We start from the raw sequence: 25,845 nt of genomic DNA, 5'->3' as shown, positions 1-25,845 counted from the left end.
ATGGAAGAAATGTAGAAGTTATGATGGCTAAAAAATAGTTACGAGTTTCCTATAGGAGTGAATCATAGCCGCATACCTAGCTGCCGAATTTTCTGACGCTTCAGTATGCATGCTACATCATCTCATTGAAATTGTTCTTAGCGGATTGATAAAGGTAGTGGTGGATTTTATTGGACAATGCTTGTTGTTTCTGTGGAATCACAGCGTGAAAAAAAATGAAAAAAAAATGTTAGCAGTGGTGTGCTCTCTCGCTCTGTCCTCGACACCTCCTCATGGGTGTTTCTTTTCTTTCCGGCAACACAGGTACGATGTCTGCTCAACATCTGGGGTGTCATCCTGTTCTTGCGACTTTCCTGGGTGGTGGGACAAGCTGGAATCGGTACGTTTCAGTTGCTTTTACTGTAGAATAAACTTCCGATTGTTCATGCGAGGCCCGTAAGCTTCGTGCCATGTACCATAGTACCGAGACAAAATACGAATTGATGAGAGGCGCGCGCAGCTTTTCGCACTTGTACCCGTTATCGCCTAATGTAAGGGATCGAAGTAAGACGCGCACAGACTCCCTGAGAGTATATAAGTGCGTCGCTGATTGGAAACATGAGGAAAGGCGCGGGGACAACACCAGCAGAGTGGCGCCCGTGCAACATGTTCGCGTGTGGGTAATGCGCACGCAGTACCAGTAATAATGAATGAGTCACGTGCCTATGGAAAGGTGCATGGTTACTCGTGGTCACTTACGGTTTCAAAGGCATTTTAAAAGAAACGGGAGCAAAAGCAGTATGCACATCTGGGTTACCCGCGCTATAGGCATGGACAAGGCCCGAATGGCGGCGGCCAGCACGCTCGGTCGCTTTGTAGGGACTCGCCTCCCTGGGACGGGCACGCACGAAGAGGTAGCCGCCGCGTGACCTTTCGGGGGTTTCTGTCTTCGGATGTGGTTGGAAGAAACAATTTGTCGCCGAATGCGGGGACAAAACACCCGAGGACACCTAAGCACTTACTCAGCGGTGTGGACCGCTGAGCGGTCCTTTGCGTTTTGCGCTGCGAGTAATGTTTTTGAGTTTTGCTGCGGGGTATGTTATAGAGTTTTGTAGATCCGCTGCTTTCTCACTGCATGTGATCGACGCATCTGCACATTGCGTTTCTGTGCTAAATGTTCACTACGTTCCTCAGGGCTCATCGACGCAAATAGACGCCGCCCCGCTTCGCGTTTTCGAGCCAACAGACGCACGCGTTCTCAGCCGCATATCGCTGCGTATCGAAGACGTTCTGCGTCGCGTCGCCGTATCTTCTCCGTCGAGGCACGCTGGTGACGTGGCGTCGCGGCGGTGCGCTCTTCCCTCACGCAACACCTGGCGCGCTACTGCTGCAGCAGGTGTTCCGATTCACCCGCTCTGCTGCGTCGAGGCGCGCTCGTGACGTGATGTCGCAGCCAATAAGAATTTAGGAGCCGTTTCCCTGCTACAGACGACGCCGTATTTTTCGCTCAATGGGCCATTTGATGCTTTCGCATCAAAAGCAGCCCGCGGTGCTCCCGATGACGGTGGGTGGTCCAGCATTGCTTCTCTGCGCACGCGCCTGCTTTTAACGATGTCGCGCCAGTTGCGGGAAAGCCTCATGTGGTGCCATTAGAGTATTCTGGTCGACATGTGTATACGCGGGGCACATGCCGCGAGGAATGGACTGGCTTTTTATTGTTTTCACGCGCTTAGTATTTAAATATGGGAGAGGGTTCGTCATACTGTCAATATTGACGGACGTGTCACCGTCACGGCACGTCCCTTTGGGTCTGAACCGGACCATGCACCTTTCAGTGTTGTTACTATGGGTGATTCGTCACTTGTGGCCCGGACTACCGTGCCTTTGAGACGACACCTAGAACCATTGTCCGAGGTTCTTGTCTAAGGTCAGATGCTGTGCATCTTCGGCTCTGCCGAGTGAGACGAGTTTCCAGTGTTAGCCAGTTCCAAACGTTATCTCTGTAAATACGTCTTGTTTGTAAACTTGTGTATGTAAAGCTGGGTTATCTTTACAACTTCACGCTATATCTCCAGTGTGTGCCCAGTTATAGCCTCCAAGCACACGTTGTCTCAGACGGGCGCACCTCTAGTGCGACGAGCCGTGTTTGTCTTCTTTCGAATTCTGATCGGACAGGCTTCAGCGCTTCAGCGCTTCAACGAAGCGACGGACAAGAAGCAAGAACGGAGAAAAACGAACGAAAATTTACGCTTGTAAATGTAATAATAGTTGATGACGTTGTGCAACCTGATAGCGCAGTGAAAACCGCACGCAGACTTACCCCCGTACTCGAAATGCGCCTCAGCATGAAGCCCGTGCTTGCCTTGATCTAGATGACGCCTGACGTGAACACGCCGAAGAAAATGAATCGAGCGTCTTGAGCACGTTCACGCCAGACGTCATCGAGATCAAGTCGAGCATGGGCTTCATGTTAAGTCGCATTTCTGAAAACGGGGGTTAAGGTAATCATTTTTTTGCGGTTTCACGTTTCAAATATCGGTGCATATTGTGGGAGAGATATAGGTACTGCACATTTTCGGGCTCACTGTTAATCTATAGTTACCTGACTCGGCATGCGTTGAGACCACACGAGCATTTTTGCATTTCACCTTCATCGGAACGCCGCCGCCTCGGTGGAGAATCAAAACTGCGATCTAGCTCTCGCCAGCAACGCCGTATAGCTGAAAGGGCTGCAATTTTTCCTTTCATCCCCAGCATGGTCTCCGAGATAGCGTGCTACTGCGCGTTGCTTGATCGTGGAGTCATGATCCCCTGCGTCAGGGGCGATTTGATCAAGCGTCTCTCGCTTGCGAGTTTTATGGCATTGACTTCCTACTCGTCAAATAGAGCGCAGCGAAATTACGAACAAACGGACGGACACCACCGATGGCTCATGAGGAAGTCCCACGTAATACTTATACTGGCTCTAAACGGAACTTCGTCGGAGACACCCTGTTTTTGTCCTACCTTAGTTATTAGTCCTACAAAGCCTTATTCCTACCGTGTTACCGCTCGTGACGTAACTTATGGCAAGTTACGTAAAACAGCATAGTGCCACTGCTCCAGTGTTCGCTGCAGCAATGTTCAAGGCGTTCGATTCCTTTATTCTTGTCTACACCTTGGCGGTGATTTCTGCACTGCTTGTATCAAAATAAGTCCACAGAAATGAAGTGCTACATAATACCAGTTCGGTGTAGCAGTGTGGATCGGTAGCAGTACCCCTTCTTCCCTAAAGATAAGCTCCCAAATGGTTTCTGTCGAAAATAAATTCCCTGCCAACTTACTTGGATAACCTAACGTCTCTCTCCGCTTCTCCTTGCAGGCCTGGGCTCCGGCATCGTCATCCTCGCCTCTATCGTGACAATGCTTACGACGCTATCCATGTCGGCCATCTGCACTAACGGCGAAGTGCGCGGAGGTGAGCGCCCCACTATGTATATTAACGAACGTGCATCTTTCCGGTCACGCCGACCCTCAAGTATTGCCGGAAGCAATAGATTGCGGGTGACGTGAGAGGCAGCTGAACGATGTTTTCTGTATGTGAATTTGAAGATACAACCATTCGACACATTCCTAGTAGCCAAAAGTTCTTCCTTATATAGCATATTCTTAATTTTTTTAAAATTTCTGTGCTACCAATCTAGCATTCCGCTACAGTCATACGGATGACAATTTTTCCTTACGTGATTTTCCACCGGTTACCGTTTGCACTGATAAGCTGCTGCTAAAGAGTTTACGAAGCGGTCCGGTGGCTGCTTTGAGCCGTTATCGAAGTCACTATTGACAATCTATAGAATCCCTATAGGCGTCGAGTAAACTGCTATGCCATCTTATAAACTCCCCCTTTGACCGTATGAAGTTTACAAGCATTCAGTGGCCAAAAATCTTTAACGTGGCTATTTTTTTATAGTATAGTTGAATTGTAATCCATAGACATTCAAATAGGCTGTTTGTAGAAAGTGTATACGGACATTAGTCGACAAAAAGTTTAAGGCCTTAAGTCTACAGGATCTGTATAGACGTTTTATAGACTTCACGGGAAGACGTCAACAGGTCTATATACTGCGCCTAAATATATGCTTTATGTGTGTGGGTTGTGTGTGAGATGAGAGGGCATATAATCGGCCTGTCACTCGGCAGTGCAGACGACAGTGACATGAATGAGTGGCGCCTTGACACGCTTGTTTTGTGTTCGCAGGAGGCACGTACTACATGATATCTCGAAGTTTAGGGCCCGAGTTCGGCGGCTCCATCGGCCTCATCTTCTCGCTAGCCAACGCGGTAGCCATAGCCCTCTACGTGGTCGGCTTCTCCGAGACCGTCCGAGACTTATGCAAGGTGAGTGAAAGCGCTCGCCGCCTTAATTCGTTTGAGAAGTGATGTTCTTGCGAACTGTATATTATATCGCCGGTTAAATAATTTTGATTCTGCGTTCGACCTTCGTTTACGTAATCGTTAAAGCGTTTACCACGTCTCTTAGCAGTCAACAAGCCATCTAACGGGTCAAATTTTGGATGCGCAGTCAAGTTTGTCGGGGTGGTCTTCCTGATAACGTTATAGCTATTCGCCTTCTGGTCATATTTAGGGGAGGGATATGTACGCTTTTGCCCTTCTTTTTAGTTTCTCTTGCGGTTATTCGTATCCTAACGCAAATGTTTAACTATTGTAAGGCTTGTGATGATTGCTAGGTGCAATGATTGACGAGTGCTGGTTTCTAATATTTTGTTTAATTATTTGCGTGGTGTGTGCAAATGAGTGGTTTTTCTTTTTTTTTTCTGCGAATGTGATGCCTTGCGAACGTTTAACTAACTCATTCAATGGGACGTGGTGTACCTGCTACATTTACGGTGGCAGTAGCCAGTATGCGCTTTTAAAGCACAGCAGAATTTCGCGCACTTATGCTCCGAGTTGTGATATCAAGAAAACGACAACGTATGCCGCATATACGTATAATGGAGCGACGGGAACTTACTATACTGTGCTGGTTCTGAGGACATGTAAACGTGACGCGTACGCTTACCGTCCTCGGCGGGCGCGACGAGGGCGCGACGAGGGCACGACGGTTCTTTACGTGCACACGCGACACTGGGGCTGTTTCAATAAAATTCAAACTTGATCGTTGCACTTATCTATCGTCGTGGGTTCGACGCCCGGCAGCGGGGAGGTCTTCCGTTTCTATGGGTGTGGAATGCACAAACATTTGTTGATGCATTCAGGACTACAGGTGCCAGAGCATCCCCTTGACGGCGTCTCTCCTAGTGCTTATGTTGCCTGGGATCTTAAGCCCGTCAGTCAATCGCGATTCTGGTTCCTGCACTGTCGCACTTTCTGTGCTCTACCGCGCACGCTACAGAGTTGAATATTATAATGCCGCGCTCTATTTTGCGGAAAATCAGACGGCAACTCACGTTCACGAGTGATGGAATGCCGACGTGATCTGAGAGCTAATGTGATTGGCTGTCTTTAAATGACAGCTTCTTTATCGCTTATCTCGCACCACTTACTATTTCTGGAATGTCGTCTTCTTCTTCTTTCTGGGGTTTTACGAGCCAAAACCAGTTCTGATCGTGAGGCACGCCGTAGTGGAGGGCTCCGGATTAATTTTGACCACCTGTTTTTTTTTCTTTTTTTTTTTTTTTTTTAACGTGCACTACGGACGCAAGCACACGGGCGTTTGTGCTTTTCGCCTCCATCGAAAATACGGCCGTCGCGGCCGGGATTCGATCCCGCGATCACGTGCTCAGCAGCGCACGGCCTTAGCTGACTGAGCCACCGCGGTGGGTTTCTGGAATGTCAGACAAGTAAGAGGAAGCGAATCATTCATACTGCGCGGCAACCAAAAATTTTGATTGAAAACGACGCATTTAGGTATCACCTTCAGTACGCGATAAAACCCCTGCCCACTTTGAGCCATGACGTAACGCGGGAAGTCTTCAGATGGCTCTCGTCCTCCTCTCGTGACGTCACAGCTCAAGAAAGTCAAGCCTCGTTATCTGGGAGCGGTTGGTTTATGCCTAGCGTAGAAAAAAATAAATTCACCTTGTTGGCATATGCTCACTCGCTGTTTTGGCCTTGCGTAAGCTTCGCTTTCTTGACCTGCATCTCCTCAAGAGTCGTTTAGAAGATAGACCAAATAACATGAAAGGTTCCGTCGCTTTAATTAATATGCGCTGTTGTGTGCCGCGTATGCTGTGTGTGTTACATCTAACAGACACAGAGAGACACAACTACTTAGGGCAATTTCGGCACGTAACCAAAAATTGCCGTGTACAGTTTTTTTTCCTCGTCACTTTGAGTTAGCTTTAGGTGCTTTGCGCTGCGCTGGGGCTCCTGCGCACATGCGATATCTTTCGGATGTAGCCTTCAACGCTAAGGCACGTAAAATGAAGAATAACATGATGGTGCCCTTCGAAGCGAGATGATTTTTTCATCAGTATAGAGGACTTGTTTGGGAGATATGTCCTCAATTCGGCTTAAGAAGATGCTTCAATTGTTTCTCTGAAAACGTGGCGTTTTTTTACAAATTTATATGACGCCGTGGCAGTTCGCGTTTGTCTTTCACCGCTCTGAACCAGTCCATTGCGCCATGCTTCGCAGCGTACCTCAGGGTTGGTGTTGCATCGCACGCGCCGTAACCTGAGTGCGTGCGTTGACGCTGTTCTAAAACATTCGTATTATTACTCACCTCCTCCCCCTTACCGACCGCAGCAACAAGGCACCTACATCGTGGACGGCGGCCTCAACGACATTCGGATAGTGAGCGGTGTCACCGTCATCTGCCTGCTGGGAATCGCCATCATAGGCACCGAGTGGGAGTCCAAGGTGAGCGTATATTGGGAACTTTAAGTGCGGACTTCCGTCGTTTTTCAAAATATAGCTTCTCGCTATTTTGCGTACCATGAGGTTTGAGCGTTTGAGGGGCCGCTTCTTCACTCATTTTGGGCCGTCTACCGGCGTCGCCGCGCAGATAATGTTCTGTTCTGCAGTCATTCTTAATTCCTTCGGTATGTCGTCGGCAACCGCTAGATAACAACGATAAGGGGCAGTACAGCAACAAAAACAACAGCAGCAGCAACAACAATAGCAAGATCAACAGCAACAATAAGAACAGCTGCATCACCAAGGACAAGAGGAGCGACAGCAGCTACAAAAATAGTAGCAGCAAACAGCAGACGAGTAACCAAGCACAAAGTAGAACAACCACAGCGACAATTTGAATGAGCTGACTCGTTCCGCATAATTATTGGCTACGCTCTTAAAAAAAATAAAAGGAAGTTCCATGTGGTCGGCGCTCAAGATGTTGCAGATCCGAATGGGTGAACGGTACCTGATGACTTCTCTAAAAGGGATTGAATACGTGGGATAAATGCCTTTCGTAACTCATGACACAATTAATGAGCGCAAAAAACGAACACAGCACGAAATAAAGACAAGAAAAGCGTTACTTGAAGGATTTCACATTTAAATAAAAATAGGGGGGGGGGGGGGGGGGGGAGCTGCATCAGTGAGCCCGATGCTCTAACCATTAGGCCACGATAGAACTTCTACTTCCATCGGGCCACACATAGCTGTAGCTCTTTGAGATGATCGTCACGTATCTCGCATTGCGTAACACGGGTGTGCAACCGAGCAGATGCGAAGGGGCTGCGTTTGGATAACTTGTAACGTGGGTCATGTTTGGGCAAGGACCTTCGGGATGACCTTCTACTGACATTGCAATAACACAGGAACTAATTCAGATTTCGGCACTCCTTGTGCATTCGAACAAAGCTTTTGCTGTACGCAGATTCCAACAAAGTGCGTTGGATCTGCCGCAATTATTCATTTCTATCTTCTACAGGAAGAATATGTTTTTGTTTACGGCAACATTTGGGGTGGGAATATTGAATGAGCCGCCGATTGGTCGGTGTCCTGAGACCGTGTCCCGTGCGCGCCGTGTGGTTGATCGCAGGCCCAGATGGTGCTTCTGGTCATCCTCCTGGTAGCCATGGTGGACTTCGTTGTCGGAGCCATGATTCCCCCAAGCTCGGCCGAGCAGTCCAAGGGCTACTTCGGATGGTCCAGTGAGTATATTGTCACGTAGTAGTGACGCTGAAGTAAACAGTCGTAAAACTGTGAACGACGAAGCTGATTCTTTATTGGGCGAACCTGTGCCCACAAAAGCAAGTTACACTCGAAGCACAACGATAGCGGCGAACACAGTCGGCTATCGTCGAAAATATGATCAGCGGCGAAACGCGTCGGCTTTTATACATGAGTCATCGAACGTTCCAGACTATTCCCTGGTGCCCGCGTGTCTTCCAGAAAGTTCTAGACAATTCGCTTCGGTCATACAATCAGATAACATAAGCGTCGGTGAAAACAGGCAACTGAAAGAAGCATCGATAACGTTCTAGAAACTTCCAATACAGGCGTGCCCTGCGCCGAGTGATAACGTTGGACATTTGTTAGCCGGTGAAAAGCGGCCACCGGTGAAAGATAAACATGTATACGTGTCAATATACTTAGGCTCAGTGATGGACAGGTGACTTGTGATGCAATTTCGACCCATTGGTAAAAGAAAAGAGAGAAATAAATGCAAAAACAAACTCCTCGGTAGCACGGTAACGCTGCAGATCTAATGAGGCTGAAATCTGTTCACTATGTATACGTACAAATAGGACTGCCACTTGACCGTTGCCGAGAGGATCCTCGAAAATTTAAAGGTGGCATCGCATCTTGTCTTTGAAGCTTCGAAGCCGTCTTTTGGCGAACTGACCTTCCGCACTTCGTATAGGAGTGTTCGATTCGCACATTCAGATTACCGACCCGCGAATCTTTCCTGATATTGCTTGACTGTACCCGCCGCGCTGGCGCAGTGCCTAAATGGCATCGAGCACGAGGTCGCAGGTTTGACTCCCGACCATGGAGACCGCATTTCGATGGAGGTTGGTGTACTGTGTTTTGTGTGCACGTTAGAAAACTGTGAAGTAAGGGAGCTTCGCTTAAACGTCGATCCCAACAGTGCATCAAATCCGCGTGTTATTGTGTTTTCGCGGATTAGTGACGACATGTATGATGTCGGTGGTGCAAGCATCCTCGTTCCCTTTGGTATGCAGCTGCCATAGCGCTGGAGAACGTCGGTCCAAACTTCCAGGAAGGCGAGAACTTCTTCACCGTGTTCGCCGTCTACTTCCCGGCTGCCACGGGCATTCTCGCCGGCGCCAACATCTCCGGAGACCTGGCTGTAAGTTGCGCCTGTCGGCCTGCCACTGTCAGCTTTTACGAAGGTCTTAGTTGAAAATCTTGACGCTTCTGAGCCGCGCACCGACTCTATATTGTATGGAGGGCAGCGCCGCGCCCCGTACTGTTAAACAGTCAGTGGGCTGCAGCGGCTTGCCGGTGATCGTTTCGATGAGGTGTTGCTCAAAAAACACCTTCCGCAATAATAATCAATCAATCAATCAATCAATCAATCAATCAATCAATCAATCAATCAATCAATCAATCAATCAATCAATCAATCAATCAATCAATCAATCAATCAATTAATCAATCAATCAATCAATCATGTTTATTTAACGTGCCCAGGAACAACCCTAAGGTCTGAGTGCTGGCGCACGCATACATTACAAACCAAAAACTAGACACTCAGGGAAAAATCATTAAAAAATAAATGAATAAAAATAAAAATTGTGAAAAGAAGAGAGTACGGACAACAAAGCGCAAAGTAAATACAAAAGAAAAAGGAGGAGACGGACACTTGAACAATACATGATATTATAATACAAGGCAAAGCTCGGACAAGAACGATGACAAGGAGTTATGAAAGATATCAAGTTCACGAAAGTAAGCGTTATAAAGATTCTGTATTCTGTGGACAGTTGAGTGTTCGTGATGACAGGCAGGAACATGGAAAGGTCTATGTTCTCTGGTGATCTTGCGTGGGATGCGGACCATGACACAGCTGAGAAGTTCGGGACACCTGAGGTTACCGTGAAGGAGTTTAAAGAGAAACAGAAGGTCAGCTCGATTACGTCGGTCGCGAAGCGAAGGCAATGACAATCCAACAGTGCTACTACAGGGTACAATGTCCAGGTTTGCAAAGCGGTGATTATATATGCTTAGAAACTTTTTCTGGACATGATCTATAATGTCACTGTTGGATCTAGAAGAACCATTCCAGACGACCGACGCATATTCGAGTTGAGGAAGGCAGATGGTTGTGTATAATTTGCGGAACGGTGTAGGAGACTTGAATTCCCTCGATAGTCTGCATACAGAACCAAGAGAGCGCATACCCCGCATTGCAACACGTTTAGTGTGAGCCGAAAAGTGTAAGGTTGCATCAAAAAGTACACCAAGATCATTGATCTCACAGACCTTACACAACGGCACAAAATCTATAGAATAAGAAAAAGAAATACTTGCTGTTTTGCGTGTGAAAGTCATGACTTTGGTCTTAGCAGCATTCAAGGTAAGGTTATTATCCTTGCTCCATTTAGAAAAGGAAAACAGGTCAGACTGCAGGGCGCGACAGTCATCAACAGTGTGAATTTTCTTAAAAATCTTGATGTCATCGGCATATAGAAGGAAAGAAGAGTTCCGAATAACAGAATGAACGTCATTAATAAAAATTAAAAAAAGGAGTGGTCCTAATACTGACCCTTGAGGGACGCCGCTAGTTGCCAAGTAAGAAGATGTTTGGCCATTGACGTTAATATAACACGATCTATCAAGAAGATAACTGCGCAAGAGATTCACAACTGACGAGTCAACATCAAGGTGCGTAAGCTTGATCAGAAGCAGCGAGTGGCTGACTACATCAAAAGCCTTGCTGAGATCACAGTAAATGGTGTCAACTTGCCAATAATAATAATAATAATAATAATAATAATAATAATAATAATAATAATAATAATAATAATAATAATAATAATAATAATAATAATAATAATAATAAAATTGGAGGACGCTTAAGCTTCGCCTTTAAGAGTGGAACGCGATAGGAAACGCGATAGCGTTATCGGGCCCCGTTCGCATCGCATTTTTCTTTCAGTAGGCTTCACTGCAACACAGAACGTGGGAAAGCCAGCTTACAAAGACCAAGCTTACACCGATCCCTTTAAAGTCGGCTTCACTTTTAAACAGAATTACATTGCTGAAAAGACGTTTCCCAGTGGCAATATAAGTGGTCATATTAAAATGTGAAGGCCCTAGCACCTTATATTATTATTTTATTAATTGTTTGCTATTGCCCCGACGCGCGCAGGTCTGGTAGAAATGCTGCAAAAGGGGTTAGTGTAAGTTTCCTCGGAGCAGAATTAGGTTTTTTCGTACATTCAAATAACACTGCGACGCCTAATGGTAAAGTCGTACTTTATCATTTTTGTGACCTATTTCACTGTGAGAAATTCAATTTTTGTTCACCAAAACCTTGCACCACGTAGAGGGCCTGCGCGGTCGGGGTGGTTGGGGATGATTTTCCTCCGCCACCCGCCTACATCAAACGCCGGTTGCCGGCGCCGGATTTTCTGCGACACGGGGTCCCTTAACGTGTTAATATCAGATTAGTCCCGATCGATTATGGGGTTTGACTAAAGGTTGTGCGCTAACGTGTTTTTAGTCACTCGCGTGATTTATGACGCATGCGTATCAAGCAGTTTAAATGCGCGGAAATCGTCACCACGGGATCCTTCGGCAGTAGCACGAGCAGTCGCGTTTCGCAAATAACCGGAATAAGGTACTCTGAACTAGTAATTAACCAATCAGGAATAAGCAATTGACGTCATCAGACGCATACAAAAGAGACCGCAGAATACCTTCTCTCTCAGTTGTGAATGAAGCCCCTCGGAAGATCCAGATAGCCGCAGTACAAGAAGAAAAGAAACTACCCGATACCATGAACATGTCGTAGTTTGTAAACAGAGACTTCCTGTACATTGTACACACAATGCGCTTTGTTTAAATGGCACCGTCCGTCAAAAAGCAAAAAAAAAAAAAAATCAATTTCCCCGTCCGTCAAAAAAAAAAAAAAAAAGAAAAAAAAAACTGTTTTCTGCCTAAAAAAGAAGATGGCTTCTGCCTAACGTTTTTTTAATTTTTTTTTGTGAGACCATCTGCTGCTTGCGCGTTTTTCACGGGTCACCCCCATTCAGTTTTGGGGGATCCCCGTTCATGATCGAAAGTTGTTTGGTTAACTTGCGTGTAAAAATGTGCGCGCAGGACCCCCAGACATCCATTCCCAAGGGCACGTACCTGGCCATCATCGTGACGTCCATCTCGTACGTGTTCTTCGCCATCGTGTGCGGCTGCGTGACGGTGCGCGAGGCCAACGGTCTGGCGCTGGTCAACGACACTACCTTGGCGGACGTGCGAAACTGCACCCTGACCGGCGGATGCGAGTACGGCCTCCTCTACGACAGCCAGGTGCGCCATTCATTCATTCATTCATTCATTCATTCATTCATTCATTCATTCATTCATTCATTCATTCATTCATTCATTCATTCATTCATTCATTCATTCATTCATTCATTCAAATGGTTCACAAGCGTTGCGGATGCTGACGTTCGGAGGCTATCGTTCGGAGACTATCGTTGCGGAGGCTATCGTTGCGGATGCTAACGTTCCAATGCAAAATCAACAGGTTTCGTCCTGAAGCAAAATGTGGAGGTCCCTACACAAAATCTTTTTTTTTTCACAGATACGTTTCTTAGCGAGGCACCCGTAAGACGTCTGAGAATACTTATAAACAAGTGTTCAATAACCAAAAAAATTGCTCTCTAGACCGCGCTGCTCAGCTCTGCACCTGAAGACAAACTTAAGGCAATCCAGCAGGCCGAAGATGCCGCCAGAGCCCGAGGGCTTGAGGCCGTCATCTAGGTAGAGAGGCCTAGGTGTCACAAATCTGCTGCACAAAAATAAGGTTTATTCCTCCTCCTCCTCCTCTCTGTAACTATTCTATTGTTTATGTTGCACGCAAGTTTTAGGCTCTGTCATAGATGGCGACACAAGTTCATTGGGAATTGCACATGACATCTGTAGCATACCTATACTTTCTAAGCCATGGCTTAAGCCGGCTGCTTAGCAGATTTGGGTGGAAGGAGCAAAATGGAAGATTGCGATGCTTGAATGCCAGTGAGTCATTTTACGAACGCTGAAGCCCCGCTCCTCGTTGCGGAGGCTAACGTTCCAACGCGTGTGTGTATCAGCAGTGTGTGGTTTATCGGTGTGGTTCGCTGCCGCAGGTGATGGAGCTGATATCCGCGTTTGGTCCCCTGGTGTACGCCGGCATATTCGCTGCCACGCTTTCCTCGGCCTTGGCCAGCTTGGTCAGCGCCCCCAAAGTCTTCCAGGTGAGCATCCCACTCGGTCTGGCGTGCGAGCAGCCGTGCATGCGCGAAGGTGGCCAGGATAATAAGCTCCGTGTAGGCTTGGGTCCGGAACGTGATTACGACTAACAGCGCGCCGACCAGATTTAGAATAAAGTAGAAAGCTGGGCGAGTTGGAATGGATTCACTCTGTGAATCGGCGCTTATGACGACGGCAACACGAAAGGAGAATGAATCGGGACTAGCGCTGTCTAACAGATGAAGTTCATTAAGAACAGCGGCAGCGCCCTGCCGTCCTCCTTTTTAGAAAATTCGAAACAGCACTAATGTGTTGTTTCGAATTTTTCTTTCATGAGCGTAGTTTAGGCCGCAAATAGTGTCTGTTAACGTTTTTTTCTCTATACCTGCGCGTAACTGCTGGATCGCACATTGATGTCGCTAGTGCGTCTTTCATGCCCAGCCAAGTCGAGAAAGCGATCGAACGCTCGTCGCTGTTGTCTTCGCAGCCGCGGGTGTCGCTCCTATTTCACGATGCTCATTGTGGCACCACGACGCAGGCGCTGTGCAAGGACCGCATCTTCCCGCACATCGAGGTTTTCGCCAAGGGCTACGGCAAGAGCAACGAGCCGCGGCGCGGATACCTGCTGGCCTGCGCCATCGCGCTCGGATGCGTCGCCATAGGTATGCGTATACGCGCTCTCAGATCTCCTTGGACTCGCACTCTTAATTTGTAACGGAAATGTGCAAATCTATACCTTACCAGCGCTCAATAGTTGGCGTTGTGCAACGAACGCGCGCCCCCTGCAACGCTGTTGCGCTAGGGCACGTCGCATGTGCTTCGGGCGCCTTTGTATCGGCGGTGAAAGTCAGACCACGAAAACGGGCGAACGAGCAGAAGAAAGCTATTCGCTTTAAATAGAGAGAGGTATACACAGACTACCAGCTCGGTGAGCTAGACGTTGAATAAAACGGAGGCTTGGTTTTCTTCTCTTTTTTTTTCTTCGTGTTTCATATCTGCCGAATTTCTTCTCAGATTACAGCCCTTGGATATCTAATATTCGGCGTCTACAGCCACAAGGCGGTCTAATGCACGCTTACGTACAGCGCGGCCCTTCCATGGGTTGCATATTAGAGAGTTTTAGATTACGGGACGCAAGCGGCTTGCGCGCGCAAGAACTGGGGGCCACGGTGCTGCGCATGTGCAGAATCTGCTGCGTATGCGCACAGCCGTGGCCCCTAGTTCCTTACGTGTGCAGGCCACTTGCGTCCCGTAATCTAAAACTCTCTATTGTTGGCCGTGGGAGCGCTTCGCGACGGGAGAGACGCGGAGTTCTTGTGTCGCCGTTCTCACGCAACCGCCTTTGAAATCAGAGCCGCTGCCCGCGAACCGCGAGCGCTCAGTCTCTATTTGGCCGGTCTCAAGAGTGCCATGGAGTCAGACCCAAAGGTGTTTGTGGGTAACCGTGCGATCGGCATTGACGTTGCCAACGCGAGGATCTTCGAAGTGAGGCCTCACTGTTTTAGCTTTTGAGTTCTTTAGCCTCGTACATCAATCGCTTGGTGTTGTGGTCCAAGAAACGTTTCCTTTGGTCTGGTACCTTTGGATGAAATTCCTCTGAAGTGATTTAGTTGCATTCTTTGTGCGGTCTATTTTGGTGAGCTCGTGTACCGCTTGTAACGCTATAACGCTGGTGCATAGGGTGCACGTTAAAAAAATCCCAGGTGGCCAAAATGAATCCGAAGCTCTTCTATCACTGTGGGCCTTATAATCAGATCGCGGTTTTGGGCACGTAACAGCACATTTTAATTATTTTTTTTGTCTTTGGGGATCATTTTATTTATAGCGCGAAAAGGGGCGTGAACAGAAGCGGAGAAGCATACAGGACGAGATATTGTCCTGTGTGCTTTTCTGCTTCTGTTTACGTTTATTTTTGCGCTGTACGCACTATGAATATCGTCCGCGTATGTGACCTTCTGGCCACTCCGGCAGATAGATCATTGCTATTGGTGCAGAAAAAAAAGAACAAATTTAACCAGCGCTAACAACACGCAACACTTAGAAGCAGACGTGATCGCGTTTACTACTTGTTGATTGCATACACTTGTTCAAGTGCCGGACGGCTTGTACTAGGTCAGCCTCCAAACCCTTTTGTGTAATTTTTTTTTTCACTCTGGCAATTTTCAGCAAATAAGCAGCCTCTGAGTTTGCGAAGCGCCCGAGCGAAATTCGTTCGTCGAACAAAAGGTGACGCCAGTGTCTACAGACGTTTGCAAGTCTTCCATCACAAGTCAACCTTAGGGTGACCAAATGTTGCACAAGTGTCCCGGAACGTTGAAGTTCATTCGGGACCGTTCTCAAATTTTGACATGCTGACAAATTCCGCCATGTTTGCGTTTCGAGCGGATAAACGAGATGGCGGATTTGACAACGTGGCGAAATTTGGTTGTCCAGAATATGGCATCCTCGGACGGTGATAACGCGGTGCGGCGTTCCTATATCCATGATCTCTGTCCCGGCTCTGCAGTTCTGCCTGTTCTCTCACGCAGGCGAGCTGAACGCCATCGCTCCCATCATCTCCAACTTCTTCATGGCTGCCTATGCGCTCATCAACTTCTCCTGCTTCCACGCTTCGTACGCCAAGTCTCCAGGTGAGTAATCGTCAACGTCGACATTCTTTCTCGCGTACTCCGCGCTCTTTGCAATAAATGTTACTAATAATAACAAAGCTTATGTGTTTGCCTAACTATTGGGGAAAACACTGGAAATGCGGGAGATGGAAATTCAAAACGATGAGCAACACGAGAACTAGGTGACAGCAGGAGCCAACGTTTCAGCAAGTGGATTTGTCTTTTTCAACGCCTTAAAGAAGACAAGTCCACTCGTCGAAACATTGGCTCCTATTCTCACCTTGTTGTCGTGTTGGTCATTACTTAACTATTAGCGCGATATACAGGGTGTCCCAGCTATCACGCAGCATGATTTTAAATAAGAGCAACGGCGTTACGCGAAGCAAACCTAGTGCGTATTGTTTTCAGTGTAGTGGAGTAGCCGCCAGTAATTTTTTCGTTACTGAGATTTAATTAATTAATTGTAGTTAATTATCTAACTCGAGAAGTACTGCCCTAATTATCAAAGTGTCAATGAGTAAGTTGTAGAACAACATGAACAACTCCCGATACAGCTTTCCGTTGCTCAATACGTGCTACATAAAAGTGTTTTTCCGAGCATGGAAGAAGCCCGCGAATGCACGCAAAGTGCCTCAAGCGGCCAGTCGTGCGGCAATTTTGCGTGTATTCGCGGGCTTCTTTCACACTCGGAAAAACACATTTCTGTAGCATGTATTGAGCAACAGAAAGCTGTATCGGTAGTTTTTCATGTTGCTCTACAATTTTCTCACTGACATTTTGACAATTAGGACAGTACTTCTCGAGTTAGATAATTAATTATAATTACCTAATTAAATCTCAGTATCTAAAAAATTACTAGCGGCTACTCCACTGTACCGGAAACAATACGCACCAGGTTTGCTTCGCGTAACGCCGTTCCTCTTTTTTAAATCGTGCTGCGTGATCACTGGGACACCCTGTATATGAATTCATTGTTAAAAAATGTACATTAGGGCCCTGACAACTGTCTCATTACACATTTCACAAGTGTGGCCATGGTAATCGGCAGCTGAGACAAATGGGTCGCGGTTTCGAGTTACCGGCCGCAGCGGCCGCATATCTGATGGCCACAGAATACAAAATTGGCTGTGTATTTAGTTTTTGTTGCGCATTAAAGAATACTAGATGGTCACAATTTACAAGTGGTCAGAATTGATCCCGACACTTCCACCACAGCGTCTCTGTTAAACTCGATGAATTATTGATCTTTATGCGGAGCGGAAAAGAAGCTGCCGTTCTCCCACGCAGCATGATGATCAATATACAACACCACCTAGTCCAGCAGTCCTAAAGCGATGAAATATTTGTCAATGTTACGACAAGTGTTATGCCGTGTGATTCACTTGCCTAGTATTTCCGCGCGTCGTATTATTTGAAGGTAAACAGAAGCAACGAAGAAACAAAAGACTGTGGTTAAACTAGACGTCGTCGTATTTTGGCGTAGTCTATCGCACTTTTTGCCGCGATATTCTGTTGTTTCCTTGTATCATTTTTTTCCCAGTAACCTACGGTCCTGTCAAAAGCACAGGAAGTTTTTGATCGGCAGTTGCCTGGAAACGGGCTGCCGCTAGGTTAAACTGAGCGAAGCAACTCTAGTTCTTTTTTTTCTTTTCTTTTCTTGTGCCCCTGAAAATACAACGTGCATACCGAACTTTGGACGTTAATTATGCAGGTCTAGAGTTAGGGCTCTAACGAGTTCGCGCCTATTCAGGTAAGAAAAAAAAAACTTTATGAGGCAGGCGATTATATTCCTGGCGGGCCGCCGTCTAACTTGATATTCTTTTATTCGCCGCCCAGAATTTCTAGAAGAGGTGTACAATAAAGATCACTTGCAGGCGCGCTTCGCACAAACTTTTCTATCGATCGTGCCTTAACGACCTCGTCGCCACGTCAGACAGGGTTTTATGCAAGATCGCAGCCAATCGTGTGTTTAACAAAATAAAGATATAATGACCCAGTTCTGTTTAACGTTCTGAACGCCCATACGTGAGAAGCATAGTAAGGTAAAGCTGGCCTGAAACGCGGGAAAAAGAAAATACCGAAGCTTGCAAAGTTACTTTGTTTTGTGTTAATGTTTCCGTCGGAAACGTTGCTTTGGCGCTTAATTTAATTAACACGTCCGCGTACTGACTCGAGGCGTGAACATTTGCGTGAGAGATGTTACCAAACGGATTAATCTTTATCGCTTGAATAACTTGAACATAACGCGGTGAACAGTCTCGTAAATGTACTCTGGGATTTGTGCCATAGGTAATATCGATCATTATCAGGTCAGGACGCTCGGCTAATCTATACGAAATGAAACTGCACGTCTGCAAGTGCTCCTAAACATCCATCATTCCCAATCTAACGCAGAATGAACGAGCTCAGACAAAAGTGCTATGGTGTAGTTTGTGTTTGTGTGCGGATGTCGCGGAATAAAGGCAATGCTGTCGGCTAGACAATGGGCATTTTGTACGTAACCTGTACAGCTAATGACTATCGTTGTATTGGGAAAGCACCTATTAGATACATGCCAAACTGTGCAGTTCTAGAAGACCTATCGCATAACGTTACCCCGTCCTCTCGAACGGTCGAGCTATAATGTGAAAGCGAACGCGGAGCGGGCGTTGTCATCAATGAGTCGGGATGTCTGCCATGAAATAATGACTGTGATCAGGGCTTACTCTACCAGTTGCTCACGCCTCTGTAATGGTTCCCGACCAGCCGATTGCTGTAATGATCCATGACGCGCCTGGTTTACTGTAAGAAGAATGCGCGTCCATCGCAAAGCAGGCAGCACACTAGGCAGCACCGTTAACTAATCTAAGTCTACCGCTCTGACTTCCGCATTACTTATTTTGGCAATGACTCTATCTTCTAGCGCTTCGAGTTTACCAATAATCTTCAGTATATATTATTATCTATTAATCTGAACTATTCGTTGGGCAGACAGACTGTTTATGCGGTGATCCCGGGTTCGATTTCCTAAGTACCGTGCGTTTTTGGCCATCGAGGAAGCTTTATTTCTGAGGTAGCAGCAAAGCTTTCCTTTGTAGTATTATGCAACAACCAGGTGAACTTCGGGATTTTTTTTTCAAGGTAAAAAACATAGCCGATGAGCCTGATTCTTTCTTTTCTCTTGTCATGAAACGTACCGACATTGGTGTTCTACGAATGATTTATGAATAAATTGTTTAGGTCACTCTGACCAGTGAACGTATTCTCGGACGATCACTTTTGGTGGTACTATCCCCTTTCGCGTGACGTAGTGCTCAATCAGCCAAACAGCTCATCCGGTTTTACTCAACCAGCCAATAAGCGCGCACTGAAAGCGATATCACCAAAAATGACCACCCGAGAATACGTCCCCAACTCAAGGTGCAGGCTAAAGAAAAGAAAGACGTTGAATAACCCTTACTAGCTGCTTAAACAGGGTATTAATTTCTTCATTATAAGACCTGACCAGATAAACTTTCGTCTAACTCTTGACTTCAATTTTGTTATCGGCGCGATGGATACCTGCCGTACAGACGCTTTCTAATCGACCGCAGGTTTCCGTCCGGCCTTCAAGTACTACAACATGTGGCTCAGCCTGATCGGCGCCATGCTGTGCGTGTTCGTGATGTTCATCATGAACTGGCAGACGGCGCTCATCACCTTTGCCGTCGTCCTCGGCCTCTACATCTATATCAGCTACAGGAAGCCCGGTGAGTTTAACATCGCGCACGGAGAAACCAATGAACAGCGCTACGGACCGGAGCAGACCACGCGGACTCTGCTAGTATCGTCTGCACGCCTCTAATCTACTGTCCCATTAGCACCAGTGTCGTCTACTCCTCCATGCGCATGTGCTTTATCTGTACCGCTAGTCTAACGTTACGTCTTGCACCAACAAGCCGGGCTCAACATTATGCTTAAGAAGGTAATTATGACTTCTCTTTTTGTGCGAATACCTTAAGTTGCTGGTTGCCTAGAAGCTGCAGAACGCGACCTCGTGCATTTCGGGCGGTCCGGCTGCCGTGATTTTTGCTGTATAGGCGAAATTCGTAGCGGGACGGGAGCCAGGGAGCTTGCAGAGCGCGATCTGGTCAATTAGCCAGAATGTCAATCAGTGGTGTATGGTCGAAAAAAACATGGATTATATCTTTGGTAAAGTTTTAAAGTTAGCTGCCAATCAATGTCATTGAAAGTAGCAGATGACAAAAAGGAAGCAAAACGAGTGTGTTCCGTTGCTCTGTGTTTAGGGAACATCATTCTTTTTAGGAGCTAATAGTCTTACTAACGGAATCATTCCTGTGAATGATTTGGAACAGACGAAATGCGAATGAGCCAGTCATATAGTCATGTGGAGAAAACCTTGTTTGCTTGTTACGTACGCAGCGCACTCCATTTTCCGTTTCAGAGTCATGTGTTGCAGTTTGTCTTCACTGCATTAAGATGTACTCAGTGGCGAAGCTAACTTTCAGGACAGCTGAAAAAAAATTTTGCAACGAAACAAACTTTCAGGGAAGTTTTTATTACCAAAGCAAATATACATGAAGTTAGTGATACCTTGAAGCAACCTCTTCCTGCACCACTAAGTAAATATACAAACACTCGAGGTGCGTTAGCGCCGTCGCGCCATGCTTTTCCGAGTGTAACGACGGATGTGCCCCGTGCGGCCGAGTGCATACGCGGCCCGCTTGCCAGGTGTTCGAGGTCACGTGATCTGCTGCGGTTGCCAGCATCTCTTTCCTCCATTGATGCCAGGGTGAAGGGCGAGCATGCGAGGGTGAGCCGAGAAGGTTGGTGGCTTGACGCGCGCTGTCTTTCCGCACACCGTGTTGATGGTCACGTGATCTGCTGAGTTTTGGGAGGCCTGGCACAGTGTAAATGGTGAAGGGAGCGGCATCGCTGAACGTTCACTTTAGGATAAGCACGCGCCCTCCCCGCTGCCGGCACTTCTCATCACAATGGCTTTGTGACCGTGATTTCTCGCTGTCATCGAGTGGACTCTGTTCATGCATGTCTTTGAAAGTGTGACATAATGCTTGTTCAGTTAGTAAGCGAATGTTTCCTGTAATTTACACTGCCTATAAATCTATGGGCCTTACTTCATGTAATAGTTTAATATCTTGCTGTCGCTGTTAATGCTTCGCCTTTTTGCGAAACTGCGACTTTTTTTTTCAGTTCAAATTGTTTCTAGCGTCGAAGAACACGCACACAATGTTCCGTGGTTTTACGCTTTCAGCACTTTGATGACTCTTCTGGAAACTGCGCACTTGTTTTGTTACGTTGCTTCAAGGTGTTATCGTGCGTTAACGGCAGTTAACACGCTGCTCCGTTATAGCATTACTCAGTTCTAGTTTGGGATTCGCTCAATCGTAAGCGTTAAAGTTTGCGTTCTGTAACAGAAACCTTTATCAAGTTAGAGCACATGCGTTTGCCGAAAGAGCTGATACAGTGATGATCGTTCGCTTCGAGGAAGTTTTGGAGAAACTTTATCAAACATCCAGGCTGACATATGTTGGCATGCACCAATTGAAGGTATCGAACGTGCGAGTCGCATCTCGTTTATGATTGCAGACGTAAACTGGGGATCCTCGACGCAAGCTCAGATCTACAAGGACGCTCTCAACGCCGTCTATCGCCTGCAGACGGTTCAGGAGCACGTCAAGAACTACAGGTATGAACTCCGGCTTTTCATGATGCTGGCTCAAATTTCTGCACTCGCCAGTTTAATTGCTGTCACACTGATGCGTCAGTTTATCTCAAGATAAGATATGCAACACTCATGTTTTACATTTCACCCTTGTAAAGTTCTGTTCTTTTATGTGTCGTTGTGCCGCCGAGTGATTTCTACGGAACTGTATAAAATGCTGCCACGTCATTACAAAGCTGCAGGTAGCAGATATTTGTTTCTGCTCTCTGCTAACTAGTGGACTGCTGTTCATATTTAGGACTGGCCGCTAATTAGAACCGTTATTGAAACTAACGTTATTGCAGAGAAAATGAAAAAGGTAGTGCTTCAGACTGCCAGTTTCTATGAATCATTTCGACTCTTGTGAAATTTGAACACGAGGACACATAACATTTCTCATCTACACAAGTGCGTGTTTGAATTACTTCGTCAAGCGAATGTAGTGCGTGATTGAAAAATCCAGACTCGTAAATGTAAGCCTGCATGAATGGTGCATTATTCGCGATAGATCGTTTATTTATGTAGTTAGCGGACCTGTCGAATGTTTAGGCTGATGCAAAAAAAGGCACTCCAGTTTTCTTGGCGAAACAAAGGCTATAGTATTTTGCCTACATGCATAGAACGACTTCTCCAGCCAGGTACGGCTGACGCGAATTGAATAAAATATACATACTCTGTAAATCTGCGAATTAGGGACCGTTCGAACTGCCGCTTATTTTTAAATGTTGCCATCATTGAGTATATCGCGCTTGACCTCAAGTTACTTCGACGGAATCGATGTGCGACAGTGAGTACACGATTGGGCTGCTCGCTCTTTCGATCTACGGAACTTTATTGGCTCTTGTGACCTCCTTCTGCGTCACCTATCATACCACGTAATAGCGCCATTAGCATATCCTAGGCGGATTTGTTTTACTATACCACATGCCAAAATCCGGCCAAAATCCTTGTGCTATTTGGAAGCTACCGAGCATATTAGTACTGAGAGAGCTGCGTATTTGTTTTTGTGATCTCAATTATCGCTGGCGTCGATCAGTTTACTTCTTCGCCCACAGGTGGCGCGATTACCCTCAGGCCAACCGAATGCTTATCAGCGCGCCGTCTTTTGAAACACTTGAGCTATGCGTAGCGAAAAGTTTGATTCGACTATATAAGAAAGTGAAACGTTTGAAGAAAAATTTGCCGCAACAAGCATTTCCCCCGCGACGATAATGCTTTTTTCGAGCGCCCTTGGAGAGGTGGCCTTGTAGAGGCTAAATTTCGTGTGGTCTTCTTTGTCACTGATGCAGGCCTCAGATCCTCGTGCTGACCGGCGACCCGAGCCACCGCCCACCTCTGGTGGACTTCGCCTACAGCATCACCAAGAAGCTCTCGCTGCTTATCTGCGGCAACGTCACGCCCGTGAGTAACCCTGATTGTGGGCCACATTCTCCTGAGAGACGAGGTCGTCTTCCAGATGCCTGACCGTCACACCGATAACGCAGTACAATTTACTCAAATACTCAAATACGGAATGCTCGCTTCATCGAGAACCATAAGCTGAGTCGCCACAAACGCAACTTGATGACGCAGTGTTGCTTGAACACTGAACGATCGATTTGTTTGGCCGCGGTTGTACGTTTCAAAGCGCCAGTAATAAGCTCGTCATCAATGTAGCCGGTGATAGCCCGAGAATAACATGTGTGAAACACTGTGACAGACAGGCCTGTGCGCGAGCGGCCCGTTAGTTTTCAGGTTTACTTTATCTTTCGCGTACAAATGACGCACACACATACGTTTATACATAAGGAGGCGCCAGAGCCGCATTGTCCGGGGGAAATTCTGTTGCTGTATGATAAGCAAACTGATATGAGCAGCCAAAAATAGAGCAGTAGATTAGAAACAGGGAAAGACAATACTCACATATGCGCAGTTATGGTCAGTGTTGTTTTAATAAATGTGGCGGTACAAGAAAACAAATTTCGGAATACAAGCAACACAGTAACACAGTACGCGTTCAAAGAAGCAGCAACCATTTCAATTCTTAACATTCCGTGCGACAATACTCGCTCGCAGAACAAAATTATCACTGCACGGTCGCAAAAAACAGGTACATCATAGTATTCGCGGGTCGACCAAGCAAAAATTCTTGCAGGAAAAAGGAAAAAGAAAGAAAAAGAAAGCATTAGTTTCAAATCGTAGTCGCATACAGCGTGTCTACTTGGCCTCTTCGTCGTTCTGCAGCCGAGTTGATAGCGCATCGCTCGCGTCTCTGCAAGATGCGCTTATCAAATGCGAAATCTACGCAGTTCCCTGCAGCATCTCAGAGCGTGAAATCTGAGCGGAGCGGAGCGTAAGCGGCGCTCTGCTAAACCTGTCTATTACCGTGACAACGGGCAGGCAGCGCTTCCTGGTGCGAACATTAATCGCCAGTCGCAGTTGTTTGCACAACCTCTGTCAATCGCCGGTGTGAATCCACCTTTAAAGACCAAATGCAACGAGGTTTTGGACCGCGTAAGATGCCTAGATTCAAATAGCGTAGATAGCAGCCTCCGTGCAAAATTTTACCTTTGAAGTACCAGTGGATCCGCCACGAGAAACCCGCCAAACGAGACCTTTTTTAATTTCCAAAGTAAGGTAAAAACAAAAAACAAAACAAAACAAAGCAATGCTGGCATTACCACTCGCCGGAAATGACGCACTGCTCAGAACGTTGAGAATCAGCGCTAGGCATCCACAGCCATAACCTCCGAGATTACAGGCGGCGCTCGCGGACCGCTGCAAATCTCGGAGGTGATGCGATAGGATTTGCGTCACATCCACTAACCACCAAGTACATGCGTGGTATGCTTTGGCACTATTTAACGGCTGTTAACAAGAAAATTGAACACCTACCACTGCCACAGCTTTGCCACGATTGCTACAATAGTGTCTGTTATTCAATTGTAACCAGTTTGGCCTAAGTGAGCTTTCGTTCCACTTGGCTCTTAAAAGTCGACCTTGTGTCGTCACCTTAGCTTCCCGTTCGCTCCGTTCTTCGCCTGTGACGTCAGCTGTTTCTTTGCCTCTTGCAGCATCGCCTCACGTTCCGGTCGCGCACTGCTCTCACCAACCGCGCCAACGCATGGCTCGAGCGCCGCAAGATCAAGGCCTTCTACACACTGGTGCGCGACGAGGACTTCACGCACGGCGTACGATCCATGCTGCAGGTGTGTGGGAGCACCACTTCTCTCGGGATGGGGGAACAGAGCGTGTCGCACGCTCTGGTATCTCCAACTGCCTCCGACATTCGTGACAGCAGCGCCGAACCGAAAGTTTTTGAATGCGTTGCTTTGGCCCACCTCACGGGGCATAGTTTCGTCGTCTAGCACCACTAAACGAAGGAGTGCGATAAGGGAAGTGGAGTGTGTAAAGCTTAACGTCAAAGGTCGGGAAGAGCCAATGACGTCATTCCAAAGCCAACCAGATTTGGGGGAAATGTGGCGAAAAGCGTGGCTCCTAATTAATCGTGCGCACGAAATCGCGCAAGCAGTGGGCTAAGGTGCAGATTTAGGAGATCGTAGTGCTGAAAGAATGAAGTGTTAGTTAAATATCGACGCTAAGCTATCTTACACAGCCGTCGTAATTGGTCTGATTGGTTGCCATATCGCTCTCGTATAAGCATTTCTTAAATATTTGCTACAACTCTGATTCTAGTGTGATAGCGGCAATATTGATTTTATTCTAATGTCCGTCATATAAACTGCTGAATGAAACGCGATGTAGTTCATGTTCGGAATCATCACTGCCATCCCGAGCAATCCCTAGCGGGCACCGATACCCATGCTGCAAGTGAGGACAGCTTCGCTTTAGAAGAAGGCAACTTTCGATTTAAAACTACAAGTACAAATTGATTTAGTACTTATCTTTATTTGTCTAGCGTCGCTGCTCGCGTCACCGTTGTTAGTATCGCGTCATGGGCAGTTTGGACCTTGGAAATGGTAATCACTGTCTCTTCTTTCCGTTCACAGTCTTCAGGACTGGGCAAGCTCCGTCCCAACGTGGTGATGATCGGCTACAAGTCCAACTGGCAAACTTGCGACCGCCAGGAGGTGCTCAAGTACTTCACCGTCATACAGTGAGTAGAGCGCATTGCGCGTTTGATTTTTTCCCTCGGCAGCCGGAACAACGTGGTTCACAGGTTTATCACAGTTCCCGCATGAAAGA

General features: G+C 46.9%; 1 protein-coding gene across 1 annotated transcript; it reads left to right on the top strand.

Annotated features, from left to right (window-relative positions):
• Positions 1-288: 288 nt before the first annotated feature.
• On the top strand, positions 289-25,775 carry LOC119434824 (solute carrier family 12 member 1-like). The gene is made up of 15 exons (XM_037701878.2): positions 289-379; positions 3,341-3,436; positions 4,217-4,356; positions 6,727-6,840; positions 7,970-8,081; positions 9,117-9,244; positions 12,223-12,426; positions 13,248-13,355; positions 13,889-14,012; positions 15,879-15,980; positions 19,532-19,687; positions 21,546-21,645; positions 22,950-23,061; positions 24,714-24,848; positions 25,650-25,775. Exons 2-15 carry the CDS (start codon positions 3,382-3,384, stop codon positions 25,758-25,760), a joined length of 1,701 nt encoding a protein of 566 aa, XP_037557806.2. The 5' UTR covers positions 289-379; positions 3,341-3,381; the 3' UTR covers positions 25,761-25,775.
• Positions 25,776-25,845: the final 70 nt, after the last annotated feature.

Source organism: Dermacentor silvarum, unplaced genomic scaffold (assembly GCF_013339745.2).
Source record: "Dermacentor silvarum isolate Dsil-2018 unplaced genomic scaffold, BIME_Dsil_1.4 Seq259, whole genome shotgun sequence".
In the NCBI taxonomy this organism is placed as follows: Eukaryota; Metazoa; Arthropoda; class Arachnida; order Ixodida; family Ixodidae; genus Dermacentor; species Dermacentor silvarum.
Note: the sequence above shows the minus strand (reverse complement) of the source record. Positions and strands in the feature narration are given on the sequence as shown.

Excerpts from the sequence above, each read along its gene's own strand:
- LOC119434824 (XM_037701878.2), top strand. The coding sequence starts at position 3,382 with ATGCTTACGACGCTATCCATGTCGGCCATCTGCACTAACGGCGAAGTG. Across the intron at positions 3,437-4,216 it reads TAACGGCGAAGTGCGCGGAG|GAGGCACGTACTACATGATA; the intron begins GTGAGCGCCCCA and ends TTGTGTTCGCAG. Across the intron at positions 13,356-13,888 it reads GCGCCCCCAAAGTCTTCCAG|GCGCTGTGCAAGGACCGCAT; the intron begins GTGAGCATCCCA and ends ACCACGACGCAG.